The sequence below is a fragment of the Abramis brama genome, assembly GCF_963993115.1.
Source record: "Abramis brama genome assembly, chromosome: 18".
NCBI lineage: Eukaryota > Metazoa > Chordata > Actinopteri > Cypriniformes > Leuciscidae > Abramis > Abramis brama.
This window is the reverse complement of record NC_139980.1, coordinates 601,211-616,632: the sequence shown is the minus strand read 5'-3', so window position 1 is coordinate 616,632 and position 15,422 is coordinate 601,211. Positions and strand designations below refer to the sequence as shown.

The 15,422-nt window shown below is 38.0% G+C and overlaps 1 protein-coding gene across 5 annotated transcripts in view; it reads left to right on the top strand.

Moving 5' to 3' along the window:
* The window catches only part of LOC311068870 (uncharacterized protein), a 57,603-nt gene extending 43,575 nt beyond the window's left edge, over positions 1-14,028 (top strand). For all 5 annotated transcript variants that reach the window (XM_084091620.1, XM_084091624.1, XM_084091622.1 and 2 more), the window contains 6 exons: positions 1,555-1,728; positions 1,819-1,992; positions 2,083-2,256; positions 2,347-2,505; positions 12,951-12,997; positions 13,078-14,028. In XM_084091620.1, coding sequence (XP_083947746.1) covers positions 1,555-1,728; positions 1,819-1,992; positions 2,083-2,256; positions 2,347-2,505; positions 12,951-12,997; positions 13,078-13,658 — 1,309 coding nt within the window. In that variant the 3' untranslated portion in view covers positions 13,659-14,028. The remainder of the gene's footprint in view (positions 1-1,554; positions 1,729-1,818; positions 1,993-2,082; positions 2,257-2,346; positions 2,506-12,950; positions 12,998-13,077) is intronic.
* The last annotated feature ends 1,394 nt before the right edge of the window (positions 14,029-15,422 follow it).

Below are 15,422 nucleotides of genomic sequence, written 5' to 3'. Positions count from 1 at the left end.
AACAGAAGTGATGATTTTTGGTGGCACCACTAGGACCCGTTCTGTTGAGTTGGGTGCTTTGGCCCAGTACACTAAGCCAATCATCACTTACCTAGGGGTTAAAATCGACTCTGACCTTAAGATAGACAGTCAGATTAGAGCAGTGGTTAAAACATATTTTTTCCAGTTGAGGCAGCTGGCCAAAATAAAGCCTTTTTTACAAAGACAACAATTTGAGACAGTAATCCACACCTTTGTTACTACCCGGCTGGATTACTGTAATGTACTGTATGTGGGGGTTAGTGGGTCTTAAGCCCGTCTCCAAATGGTACAAAATGCGGCAGCGCGTCTTTTAACAGGAACGTGTAAACATGAGCACATTTCCCCCATTTTAGCCTTGCTTCACTGGCTGCCTGTACAGTTCAGGATTAACTTTAAAATTATTTTATTTGTTTTTAAATCGCTAAACGGTCTTGCCCCCCCCCCCCCCCACACACACATTTCTGAGCTACTTCATCTTTATACACCCACTCGTTCTCTCAGGTCAGCTGATCAACTGCTCCTGTATATGCCCAAAACAAGTCGTAAGCTCAAAGGGGACCGTGCCTTTTCTGTGGCAGCTCCGAAATTATGGAATGATCCGCCTCAGTTTAATAGACAGGCCTCCTCAATCTCTCGTTTTAAATCTTTTCTAAAAACCCATCTTTTTTCTTTGGCCTTTAACACCAGAAGTTGACATTTTTTTATTTATTTTTATGGTTTGGCTGTTTTTCATATGTTTTGTTCTTAATTTGTTTTATATTGTATTTTATGTTTTGTATGAGTTATGTATTGTTGTGTTCTGTTTTTGAATATTCTTCTGTACAGCACTTTGGTCTACTTTGGTCGTTTTATTGGTGCTGTAAAAGGGTTTAGGCATTTGTAGATGATTTAGTGTAGACAGAAATTTTTTGGAAACCACTAGTGTGGACTGAGAGCATTTTGAAAAGTAAATGCTTTTTTTAAAATTGTGGCTTTTCAATTTGAACACTGTAGGAGCTAAAATAGGATTACTTTGTGTATGTTATAATTCAGTATCTCATATAATGTTACTGTGAGTTGACCCCATCTAGGGGTTGAAGTTGGAGACTCAAAGCCTCTGGGGATAATGGACCTGTAACTTCACCTGGGGGTCTTTGACCTCATGGCCCAACTCCATGTGAAACAGATTCTATCTACATTATATCTTGACAGTCCTTTATTAACTTGAAATTTTGATATATTTATATTTAATTTTTTGTAATATATACTAACTTTTTGTAGATACTATGGACAAGGGAACCCTATGGACAGTGAGTGTCAAGCTGTTCATCCACCAATGTGGGCTACTTCTCCGCAACGACCAATAACGGCTAAATTCATCTGTTTTTCTAGTTTTTAAGGTGCTACTGCTGCCCCTTTATAGAAAAGCACCCTGAACCCTAACTTATTGTGCAGTATTTACTCTCTTCTAGTCTTGTTGGCTGTAATCTCTCTAGTCAGGGTTGTGAAATTGTGCAATCAACTCTGATCAGATCTGACTGTGTGTGTCTGTAGGTTGTCTGGCTGTATGGTGACAGAGGAAGGCTGTGGTTATGTGTCTTCAGCTCTGAGTTCAAACACATCACACCTGAGAGAGCTGGATCTGAGTAACAATGACCTGCAGGATTCAGGAGTGAAGATTATTTCTGATGGACTGAAAAGCGCAAACTGTCAGCTGCAGATACTGAGGTATTTAAGAACATATGAGAGATTATTTACAGTCTGACACTCATAATGTCGATGTGTGTTTGTAGATGGTCTAACTGCGTTTGTCTGTAGGTTGTCTGGCTGTATGGTGACAGAGGAAGGCTGTGGTTATGTGTCTTCAGCTCTGAGTTCAAACCCCTCACACCTGAGAGAGCTGGATCTGAGTAACAATGACCTGCAGGATTCAGGAGTGAAGATTATTTCTGATGGACTGAAAAGCCCAAACTGTCAGCTGCAGATACTGAGGTATTTAAGAACATATGAGAGATTATTTACAGTCTGCCACTCATAATGTCGATGTGTGCTTGTAGATGGTCTGACTGTGTGTGTCTGTAGGTTGTCTGGCTGTATGGTGACAGAGGAAGGCTGTGGTTATGTGTCTTCAGCTCTGAGTTCAAACCCCTCACACCTGAGAGAGCTGGATCTGAGTAACAATGACCTGCAGGATTCAGGAGTGAAGATTATTTCTGATGGACTGAAAAGCGCAAACTGTCAGCTGCAGATACTAAGGTATTTAAGAACATATGAGCGATTATTTACAGTCTGCCACTCATAATGTCGATGTGTGTTTGTAGATGGTCTGACTGTGTGTGTCTGTAGGTTGTCTGGCTGTATGGTGACAGAGGAAGGCTGTGGTTATGTGTCTTCAGTTCTGAGTTCAAACCCCTCACACCTGAGAGAGCTGGATCTGAGCTACAATCACCCAGGAGTCAAGCTGCTCTCTGACAAACTGAAGGACTGCACACTGCAGATATTCAAGTATGTGGGACAATAAGAGGCCCGGTTTACACCTGGTATTAAGATCTGTCTCAGGTGATCTGACCACAAGTCGGTTACTCTCATTTGGATGTAGAGCTATTCCAGCGTTATGGACGTGACATTTACAGTCAAAACTTGAAATATAAATTCTCATAGCATGTATTAATTACCAATATATTGATTAGGGCTGTCAAGTGTTTAAAACTTTTAATCTGATTATTAACATGATGTGGCAATTAATTAATCTAACGATCTTATTAAAGGGACTGTATGTAGCTTTTTAGGTATTTTATTATCTAAAATTAATATTTTTATTAATAAATATGCCCTCAATGATGTACAAATACCTATGCCAATGATCAGCCTAATCCTCGTAAACGAAGAATTTATTATTTTTATATACATGGGACGGGTAGGTCCACGGAGGCTTCCATGTAGTTCCGCCATCTTGAAAAACTATAATAGCAGAGAGGGACAAAAAGTACTAGACCAACGCGTTTTCACAATGCGTTTTCGTTCAGAGCCAGACGTCACGTGACTGAAGTCAACAGAAGCGGAGAAGCAGAGCAGAGAGAGGCGCTTGTCACTGCCGCGGCAAGTTTAAAAGGCTGCACTGTACGGTTATTTATACACCATTCATTCATACATATGCTGAGTCACAGGATAAGGAGGCCTCGTCGTCGAAAAAGTCCAAAATAGACCGTAAAAGGAAACGTGTCCGGAGATTACAAAAACAATGGTTAATGTCGGGATAGCTAATGCAGGAGAAAGCTTTTAAAAGAGACGCTGAAGTTTCCTGCTTTCTTCTCGACAGGTAAGTCAATGTTACGGTCTTAATTACAAGCTTATTTTTTTCATTGCTTGGTTGTGTACTTTATTATATAGACAGAAGAACATTTATAGTAAAAGTTAAACAGACTCTTTGATGAATAGCAGCTATTGAGTAAAGTAACATTAGAGAAGTCTTTTATTATATAGACAGAAAAATAATAATATAATATTTATAAAATAAAAAACTATACAAGTTTTTTATTATATAGAGAAGTACTTTATTATATAGACAGAAGAACATTTATAGTAAAAGTTAAACAGGCTCTTTGATGAATAGCAGCTATTGAGTAAAGTAACATTAGAGAAGGCTCTGATGATGATGATGATATCTAACAATGCACGTAGCCTACTTCAAAAAATATAACGAGTAAAGAAGGCTTTATTACTACCTTAGTTAATGTTTTTCACAGTCAGTAATTCATACTGTAACATTCTTTTTTCATTGTTTCAAGTTTCAGTTTGTTTTAAATAACAAACCTGTTCACCCGAAGAAAAACTCGAAGTGCTATTATAAGACATCCTGTCATAGCTTTTTGGTACATAACGGCTACCGTAGATGCAATGCGCATTTGAAAAAGTGAGGCGCTGGAGAGCATTATTCGTTTGAATGCAAAATACAATTTCACCACTAGATGGGAGAAATTCCTACTTACAGTCCCTTTAATTAATCAAATTAATCGCAGATTAGTCACACATCAAGTCATTGTGTAAAGCATCAAATAGACATTACAAAAAGTAGCTTCAGAAAGAAATATGTGATTCAAAATAGAATTTATTACACATGCATTTTTGGACGATGAGGTTGAGTAAATGATGACTGAATTTTCATTTTTGGATGAACTATACCTTTAATGTTTTTTTTTATAATATGGAAATATGAAAAAAAAAAGAAAAAGAAATTATACTCTAAATAAGAAACTAAAACTGCCAGTAGGTAGCGGTAAATGTCTTAATGATTAAGGCATTGAATTTGTCACGTTTCCTAAGCGTGGTGCAGGTAGAAGGCAAGACGAAGATCAACAAGGAAAACCGGTAACACTTTACTTGAAGGGGTGTGCATAAGACTGACATGACACCGTCATAATCATGACATGACACATGTCATGAATATGAAGGAGGTTTTATGCATGTTTATGACAAATGTCATTAAGTGTCATTCGCTCAATTACAGACATTTTTAATGCAAATATGACATTGTGTGATATGTCTTTGTTATGGCAACTTGACTTTACTAAGACAACACAACCTGTCATAAATATGTCATAAACATGACATAGCAGATTAATTATCAAACTTAAGAAACCACTTAGCTTTATGGGTTAACATTTCATTAAACTGTCATGTGGTTGGTTTTGACATTGGCTGTCATGAAGCCATTATAACATTTTAATGACAAATTAAATTTGTACCACTGTAGTTGAGGTCAAGAAAAACATTCATGACACAGTTTTAATGGCCTCATGACAGCCAATGTCAAAACCAACCACCTGACAGTTTAATGAAATGTTAACCCATAAAGATAAGTGGTTTCTTAAGTTTGATAGTTAATCTGCTATGTCATATTTTATAACAGATTTATGACAGGTTATGTTGTCTTGGTAATGTCAAGTTGTCATGACAAAGACACTGACAGGTTATGATGTATTGGTTTATGTCAAGTTGTCATAACAAAGACATCTCAAACAATGTCATATTTGCATTAAAAATGTCATACTTGAGCGAATGACACTTAATGACAGTTGTCATAAACATGCATAAGACCTCCTTCATATTTATGACATCTGCCATGTCATGATTATGAAGGTGTCATGTCAGTCTTATGCACACCCCTTCAAGTAAAGTGTTACCGGAAAACCTAAACCAAATTCAGAACAAACCTTAACGAGAACCGACAACAGAAGACTGAAACACAGGCAGATATATATTGGGAGAAAACAAAGAGAACTAATTAGGCAACAGCTGAAAACAATGACTAATCAAATTAGAAACCATGGTGACAAATAAACAAGCTTACTGAGGTAGGGTAATGGTGAAAACAAAGTCCAAATACAATGAACTGTTACAGCAGGGATTCCCAAAGTGTGGAGCTACCACCAGGGGGTGCACGAGAGGGAAAATGCAATGGTGGTCTGTTTTTTTAAGTGGGATTTTTACATACAATAAAAAAACATGAACAGTAAACATTTCCTTTGTAAATTCCTTTTCCTTTTATTTTAAATAAAAAAAAACTATAATTTATTAGTTTTTGATCAAACAAATACATATGAAATGCACAACGACACACCTAAAGTCGCTCACGCACATACAAGCAAACTCTACGCACACGAGATGCGCGGAACTCTCCGCGCACATACTCATATGAGACGCGCGTGCGCACACACAAACTCTCCACGCACATATATGAAACGCGAGCACACACACACAATACCATAAAGATGTGGAAAAGTCGATCAAAAGTGTGGCTACATTTCTCCAGGCTCGATGCATTATTTGCGGTAAAATAATTGCTGCAAAGACCGGTACCACGACAAATATGATGAAGCCCTTGACAGTGCACGGAGTAAACATATAGCAAAAAGTTGCTCCGTCTTCGACTGGTAAATGAAGATATACCTTGTTGATCAGTCTGGTAGTGTTTATATTGCAATAATGACCAACTGAATGTACACTGCCGTTCAAAAATGTGTTGGTTAGTCAGAATTTTTTTTCAGTAAGTACACATTAAAGTGATCAAAAGTGACCTTAAAACATGTGTAATGTTACAAAATATTTCGTTTTTAAATAAATGCTGTTCTTTTGAAAATCTTATACATCAAAGAATCATGAAAAAAATGATAGTTTCCAAAATATTAAGCAGCATACTGTTTTCATATTTCTGAAGGGTCATGTGACACTGAAGTAATGATTGTGAAAATTCATCTTTGACATGAATAAATTACATTTTGAAACATATTCAAATAAGATTTTAAATTGTAATACTATATTACAATATTACAAGTTTTACTGTATTTTTGATAAAACAAATTCAGCTTTGGTGAGGTCTTTTTTTTATATATATATATATATATATATATATATATATTGTTCCTTTGTGCTTTTTTTGTTCCTTTGTGCACTGGCTAAGGAGCATGAGTCAAACTGAAAAAAAATATAACCAAAGTTTTTCTGAGGTAATGTGTTATGTTAAAATGGATTTCATAAAATTGGTATCGAAAAAAGTATCGTTAGGAACCGGTATCGAAATTGGCACCGGATCGAAAGATTTTGAACAAAAACCAGCCCTACATATAGGCCTACTGGGAATACGTAGTAGCCTATGTTTGAGCCTATGCTCTTTGTTACTTAATTATGTTGTGGATCGCGTGTAGGCTAATTTTATTGTCACACTTGAAAAGTATCAGATTGATCCTCGTTTTTATTTATTTTATCTATTTCGGAGCCTATTCTCTTTAATGTTGTGGATCGTGTAGCTGAAGTGTAACTTCATTGCAATTTAATTCAATGTACTGTCGTTCTAATTTCCATAACCGTTGTGTTATGATGATGATGCTAGCTCCACGGTCATTTACGGTCATTTAATATTGCTGCAATGTTTCTTTTATGCGGCTGAAAATAACCGTGCTTTCTGTTACTGAGCCTGTGTCTGTCACTCGTCCTCTTAAAAGTGGAAGCTTGTGCGTAGCTTTGTTGCATTATATTGAAACTTTGTTGATGTTGTTATTGTCATGCGTGTTCTGGTTATTTGCGCATGATTAAACATGAGTCTTTATATGGCGATAAAACAAAGCTTTGTTGCGTTATTTTTTTGAAGTGGGGATTTGGGGTGCGCCAACCTGGTTGGGACATAGAAGGGGGTGCGCATGAAAAAAAGTTTGGGAACCGCTGTGTTACAGAATCATTCATTCATTTGTTTCATTCAAATGGCTGATTCATTCAGGAATGAACCATCTTTATAATTGGTCCATTGAATCATTGGTTCACCCGATTCGTCCAAAGCGTGGTTTCAGAAATGAAACGCCACTGTCACAGTGTCAAGTCAAGTCACCTTCATTTATATAGTGCTTTTAACAATATAGATTGTTTTAACCTTTAGGGGTCTAAGGTGTTTTAGGGGTCCTTGAGTTGTTTTGACATGCCCTGACATTTGTGCTTTTTTCAGTTGCTTATAAACATATGAATGACAAAAGTGTCATTACACTCTATTCATCACAAACAGGGCTACCATAATATGTGAGCAACATGTATATATCTCACTCTTTAATTTATTTAGAATATAGTTAACAATCCAAATATAAATGAAAGTCAAGTCATCTTCATTTATTTAGCGCTTTTAACAAGATTGTAGATTGCTCCAAAGCAGCTTTACAGTGATAATAGGAAATTAAAGTAACAGAGATTGTTTTGGCTTTATAGCAGCTCTAGAATAAAGTTATTGTCCAGCTAAAGTTAGTTTGATTGATTTGTTTCCGTCGCAACGATCATTAGTTATTAACTTCGGGGCCGATAACACGTGTAGGATTTGATGGCGAACCAAACACCAATGAATCTTCCAGGTGATTCATTTAAACATAATTCATAATTCACAGAACTCAACACTCCAGACCCCAAATCACCAATCCAGAACCATAAACTCCAGGCTCCAGCCAGTCTACGCTAAACAATGAAAAACCCCAGCTAAGAACTATGGCCATGCAAGCTTCAAAGAGATGAGTCCAACTAAAAGAAGTTGTCAATGTTAGATAGTTTGGAAAAGACTGATTGGTTCAGAGATGACAAAGCTCAGGGCCCGACCAAGATAACGGCAGAGGTTGCATGATCCCACGACAGATATACAAAACAGATCTTCTTCTTCTTAAGGACCTCTGAACGACCCCAGGGTTGAAATCTCTTATAACCACAGAGACTGAGACTTTACATATCAAAATACATAAATTCATCCCAAAACAATTCTTGACTGACTTATAATCAAACATCGTATACTACATAATTTTATATTGTCTACAACCTATATATGTGTCTATTATGCTTAGATCACATATAAGTCATGTTATAACTATTAGATGTTTGAATGAAAGTGTGTCTTGTTTCCTATCAGTGTTATCGTATTTTCACAATTATGAAGATGGCTTGATTGAAATCTGTGTAAAATGTTTCGTAATCTTATAATAGGAATGATGTCTAAACTGTGGCCTCTGTACTCTCTGCTAGAGCTGGAGAGTAAAGAGATCACAGATAACGCATGATTTACAATGAGAAGTGAAGAAAATGGCATCTCTCAAATAAAGACAGTGCCTAATTGGTCAGAACTCATCCAGGAGGCTGGACAAACGTTTGAGTTTAAAATCTTTTAAATCATTTATAAAGAGAAGATTCCAGAATGCACTAGAATGCATCCAGACAGACGAGTAACCATGTAGACGAGCAGACGAATCTCTAGGTATGGTGAAGGCTATGTGATGATGTGGGGTTATTTTAATTCCAAAGGCCAAGGGAACTTTATCAGGATGCATAGTATCCTAAAAAAAAATATAAAAAAATACTTAAAAATAAAAATCTGCCTGCCTCTATGGGAATTTAACATAGGGGTGTACTCACTTATGCACCATGTATTTTAAGGAAGAACATTTATTTATTTACGATACATTATTCATTCACAAAGAAAATTGGTGTCCTTAAAGGTTGGATTTTTCCTAATTTTTTAAATTAAGGCATTAAGTTCAATTTCCAAAATATGATTTTTTATTCCTCTTTTTAGTCAACTTTAGCATGGGTGTATTCACTTATGCATTGCACTGTATGTGCGCAGGTTTGGAATTCCCTACAAACCAAGCCTAAACAAAGTACTGGCGTTTCCTTATCATTTTTGATACAGAATTTTATTTTATTTTATCAATTCAGGGTAGGTACGCGAATTGAGTTTCCCGACAACGCTTTATCTGTAGAGTGGTAAAGGGATCCTCCATAGGGAGAGACTAGTTGGCACTTCAGCACTGCATTGGATCGGGTCCCTGCGAAGGTCCTTCATCAGATCTGGATACGGCCTGGATCCGGCAGGCTGCGGGAAAACCTTGGGATAAACAAAGACACTAAAATTAGCGTAGATGCCATTCTTCTCATGATGTAACAAGTACATCAGGATTTATGGGAAGTGTTCCCGGTTCCGGCTGACCTAATCTATGCAGCCTAACATTGAATTATAGAAGTCTATAATGTGTTATGTGTATGCTAGGTCAAAGAGATGTGACTGAGTGTGTCTGCTTCCCGGACAATGTTAGGAAGATTGTTCCAGAGTTTTGGTGCTAAATAGGAAAAGGATCTACCGCCAGCAGTGATGATAAGATGATAAGATCAAATAATTTGTGACTAATGAGAGCTGTCTCGGTACTATGGTACGGTCTAAATCCTGACTGAAAATCCTCACAGATATAATTTCTTTCTAAAAAGGAACATAGTTGTGAGGATACTCAGAATGGTAGATTCAAGATCGGCCTGTAATTGACTAATTCTGTACGATCAAGTTGCGTTTTTTTAACAAGCGGTTTAATCATAGCCAGCTTAAAAGGTACGCCCAAGTAGCAGTGCTTCGCCTTCTGAGAATATACTTCCCAGTGTGTATACGGTTAGAAGATGGCTGTGTCTCATGTGACCTTGTTATTTGTACACGCTGTGACTACATGTCACAACATGTAAATAGTAAAATGTTGGCGTTATTATGTCACTTATTGGGAGCAGTATGCGAGCTGGAGCCGTTTACCTCCATTCTTTGTGCTAAGCTAGGCTAGCGGTGGGTGCATCAGACAGAGTTACGGCATGCATGGAGATGAGAAGTGTATGTATGGACTTATCTAACTCTGGGGGATACGGTGAATAAGATAAAGTCCCAAAAAGTCGGCGTGTTCCTTTAAAGGCCCACAGTGTTGGACTATTTTCTTTAATCTTCTTTAACCCTCTGAGGTCGGCAATCACGCCGGCGTGATCTGCTCGCTTTTTTCCTTATCAGTGCAAAGGAGACTCCAAAATAATCTGTTGATTTTGATCAAACAGGTTTTGATTTTGATTTAGCCCCCGGCGCTATTCACATGGTAAATAGTTTAGGTGATCTGCTTCGAAGCCGCCCCCCGATCAATGCCTTAAAAACACGAAGTTTTATCAGATCAGATTCACTGATAGTTCATCGTGTTTAGAGAGGATGGCTCGCTTCTCCGGTAAAGACGCCCTTCAGATGATTCTGGACAGCGAGGAAGAATTCACCTTTTCCTCAGAGGAAGATTGTAACTCGGATGACGAACGGCAGCATTTTCAAGAGCGAATTGATCCCGCCGAGGACACACGTTCGGAGTAAGTTGTTTACTGTTATATTTCCTAATTATATATATATATATATATATATATATATATATATATAGGCTATAATTCCTTTTCTGATGATATAGAACTCATATGAATTTTCAGACTATATTTTGCCTAGTTTTGGCTAGCTTTTGACATCTTACAGGAACGATTGCCTTACAATATCCCTAACATTCGTGTAGGCTATATGCTCAAGTGTAAACTTTTTTAAATGTGATATTGCTCTTTAAACATATTTGTAAATTAAATATTTTTCACTCAGTTGTGATTAGCATATGACATTATCATGCTAAAATGCTGCCTTGCGTAATGTAGCTTGTTTGCGAATATATGCTTAGGTTATAGGCCTATAATGTGATTTAGTGCAAATATATTTCATCCTCCGGTAAAATATGTGATACTGTCTAAATACATTATATTTTTATATTAATGTTCGGTTTTGGTTAGCCTATGACATGCTTCAATACTGCCTTATGCACAGATGTTTCTGAATACAGGTGTAAATGTTTGAAATGTAGTGATGTGTGTCGTTCGCGTGCGGTCTTTATGGCCATCAACAGATACTCGCTGTGACGCGGTCAATGGCCCATAAATAGATATTTCTCCATCCTATGGGCCATCAACAAATATATAAATTGTGCGTCCATAACCATCAATTGCTCATCAGTTTACTTTGAATAATGTATGCTAACAGTTTTTTTTTTTTTTTTCAGGAATGTGTCAAGCTCTCCTTCTCCAGCACCTCACAGAGGGGCACGCAGGTGTCGTTCAGTTCTCAGTGCGATGGAGAATCATACTAAGTAAGTGCATAGACGTAATATTTTACAGATGAAATGTAGCCTAATTGTGTTTACATCGTCATAATATAAAAGTAGCCTACCTATTCTTGTGTGAAATGACAAAAAACATAGTCTTTTTTTATCCATGTCCATTAGTGATTGATAATTATAATACAATTTCTTTAATTGTGTTATTAGCATGCTCACGTGTTTTTTTTTTTTGTTTTTTTTAATTATTTTTTTATTTACAGATGTGACAATGAACATGTCCAAGCACCTGTCCTGAAGAGAGCCAAGGCTAACCAGCAGGCAAGCAACAGGCAGTCCACTCTGGCATGGAAAACAGAGACTGATGTTGACATGGTTCCACAGACTGTGCGATTCCGTCCTGCACGGGAAACTGGACCACAACCGAGTTCTGTTGACTCACATTCGCCCATGAGTCTATTCAAACAATTTTTTTCAGAAAGTGCTATGTCAACTCTGTGCTCACATCAACGGGGCATAAGCATTTACTGTGAGATACCCGCCTTTACTTTTGTTTATTTATCGCTCACAATTGCTTTGTTTATAGCAGACTGATTATTTTTTTATTTTGCTCACATTTGATTTGCTTAGAGCAGATTTAGAACATTTAGTTCCTCCACATAGAGGAATTACAATAAAACAGATTGAAAAACAAAACCTTTGAATCTCCTCTCATTCTTTGTTCTTTGTTCAGGCTGCCTCACTTGATGGCCCATTAGTCATTGGGGGGGTGTCTATGTCACACGCCTGGTCTGAATCTCATTAATATTGATGGGCCATTACCACTCCCAAGCATAAACCTCTTCTGACAAAAAAACTGATTTACAAAGTATAAATCAATGTATTGTTTTATGTGAACGATTAGGCAGGATGATTTTCAGATAATTTTGAAGAAAAAACTCTAGGCGACAACATTCATTAGTCAAAAGTCTTTTCACACACACACTCCCAGTTTAAAACTAGATTAAAGACGCATCTCTTCAGCCAGGCATTCGTATAATACTTTTAATCTTACAGTTAATTCCGGTCTCTAGTTCATAAACGCCAGAGGAGAACTGGCCCCGACTGAGCCTGGGTTCTCCCAAGGTTTTTTTTTCTCCATTAGGTCACCTGATGGAGTTTTTCGGTTCCTTGCCACTGTTGCCTTTGGGTTGCTCAGTTGGGATACTTAATTTAATTAATCAATCAACAATACTATTGATCAGCATTACCAAGCGTGGAAGTTTTACACTAGAGACAGGCACTGATGTACTATTTTAATTTAATACTGTGAAGCTGCTTTGATACAATCTGTATTGTGAAAAGCGCTATATAAATAAAGTTGACTTGACTTGACCTTATTGATTTGATACGAGACGCTTCATTTTACCTGTAAATATACGAGACGTGTGTGTGTGTGAGTGAGTGTGTGTGTGTTTCTTTTAGAAATTGAATATGAATCATGTTTGTGTTTTATAGTGTGGATCATTGTGGAGAGTTCAGAATGACAGCAGGATTACACAAATGTAGGTCTACACACACAATCATTTAGTGATTTATTGTTGATTTGTGTCATTTAGTGAAATGTTTCTCTTCTTGTGTTCAGATGCCTGTGATCTCACACTGGATCCAAACACAGCACACACTCATCTCGTTCTGTCTGAGGAGAACAGGACAGTGACGCGTGTGTATGAGCGTCAGCCGTATCCTGATCATCCAGAGAGATTTGATGATGTTCCTCAGGTTGTGTGTGGAGAGAGTCTGACTGGACGCTGTTACTGGGAGGCTGAATGGAGCGGAAGAGCTGATATATCAGTGACATATAAAGGAATCAGCAGGAAAGGAGAGAGGGACTGTATGTTTGGATACAATGATAAATCCTGGAGTCTGTTCTGCTCTGATAACAGATTCTCTGTCCATCATAATAATAAAGTCACTGTTATTCCTGTCGTCTCTTCATCCTGTAAGAGAGTAGGAGTGTATGTGGACATGTCGGCCGGCACTCTGTCCTTCTACAGCGTCTCTGACACACACACACTCACACACTTACACACACTCAACACCACATTCACTGAACCCCTCTATGCTGGATTTAGACTTCATTATTATGATTCCTCAGTGTCTCTGTGTCAGATTAAACACACTCACACACACACACACACACACATTCAACACCACATTCACTGAACCCCTCTGTGCTGGATTTAGTGTTCATGATTATTACTCCTCAGTGTCTCTGTCAGATTAAACACCACACACACACACACTACGAGTGTCCATAGATTAAAATAAGAACCAGTAACTCACATTATTATAATAACATCAAGAAAGTTTTAGTAAAGCAATGTTTTTTACTCCAATTTATATATTTCATTTTTCTTCTCACACATCGTAGATGTGCATTCAAAAGGTTTCTGACTGAAAATAGGACATTTTCTATATAATGTACTTCTATAATAAAATGCATATGTGATACATCTCACAACAAATGTGGAAGTAAAATGGCTAAACATAAAAAATAAACTTGTACAGTATATTATCTTTGAAAGCACAGACTGTTTTTTTCAGGTCAGTTCATCTCTCTTTAAATAAATATATTTAGCATTAAACAAACAATACAATTAGGCTATTTTGGCGAGGCCAGATTAAGTGTGTGCGCGATGCATCGCACATGAGGGTCCATCTCTGCACCAACTCCGGTTTTTTGCATTATCCGTGACCAGCGCTGTGTTCTTGTCTTTGATGTTCCACTCGCGGCAAACGTTCTGCAGTAAAACTGCTAGATTATTCCCTGTGTGAGCCTCATTGAACACTCTAGTCTGTAGAACGTGGTTTTGCAATACCCACTCATCATCAATATAGTGTGCTGTGAGTTACATATGAGTCTGTGGCACGAGACGGCCAGCCATCAACCATAATTGCAACTCTTTGGGCATTGTTTAATGATGGCTATCTCTCGTCTAACTTTGTCATACGGGCTTCCGGTTTTGCCATGTAGTGGAGAGACGCGTGGTGTTAGTGCTCCGACTTAAATTTCATATTTATTCCTCTTAACACTACATTTGGGGCTTTTTCGCTCTTTTTGTGCTACTGTTGGTCTTGCTTAACGTTATCTGTTCCTCACGAGCTGGTGGTAAAATCAACCCTCAAACCAAGGCGCCTAATTCTGGGCAGGAAAGCGGCGAGATGTCGGACGACGCCTCAAACCCACTAACGACTGACACACTGGTGAGCGAACTTGACAAACTAAGGAGAAACATGACTGGTGAACTCACCGCGCTGCTGAATTCATCGTTGGAGTCCATTCACTCATCCATTGCTTCTATTGGGTCTACCTTGGCGGCTCAAGCGACTGCCATCACTGATATGGAAACTAGTTTATCCGACCACAGCGACAGGATAACACATCTCGAACATGAGGTCTCTACTCTTCAGTCGAAGTTGGTGTTGGTGACGGAGGAGAATGTCGCTTTAAGAGCTAATGTGGAAGATCTCGTTTCACGGTCCAAACGGCAGAATATTCGTGTGGTTGGTCTTCCGGAGGATATTGAGGGAAAGGACGTCAGGCAGTTTATGACAGATTTATTCACCGAGGTCACCGGCGACGCTCTTGCCTCCCCACCGGAGCTTGATAGAGCCCATCGGAGCTTAAAGGACAAGTTCGGTATTTTACACTTAAAGCCCTGTTTACAGATAGTTTCTGATGAAATAGAAAGTTTCACGTCTTTGTAAACGAAAGTTTAATGCGTTTTTTTGGAAGGATTGTTCCAGTGCCCATAGGCTGCCATTCTGTAGGTGGGGGGGAGAAGCGAAAGAAACCTAAAATTCTCGGGACAGCAGCATGTGTCCAAATTTTAATCTTAACCGTTCTATTTCATCAGAAACGATCTGTAAACAGGGCTTTAAGTGTAAAATACCGAACTTGTCCTTTAAGGCCCAAACCCCGCCAAG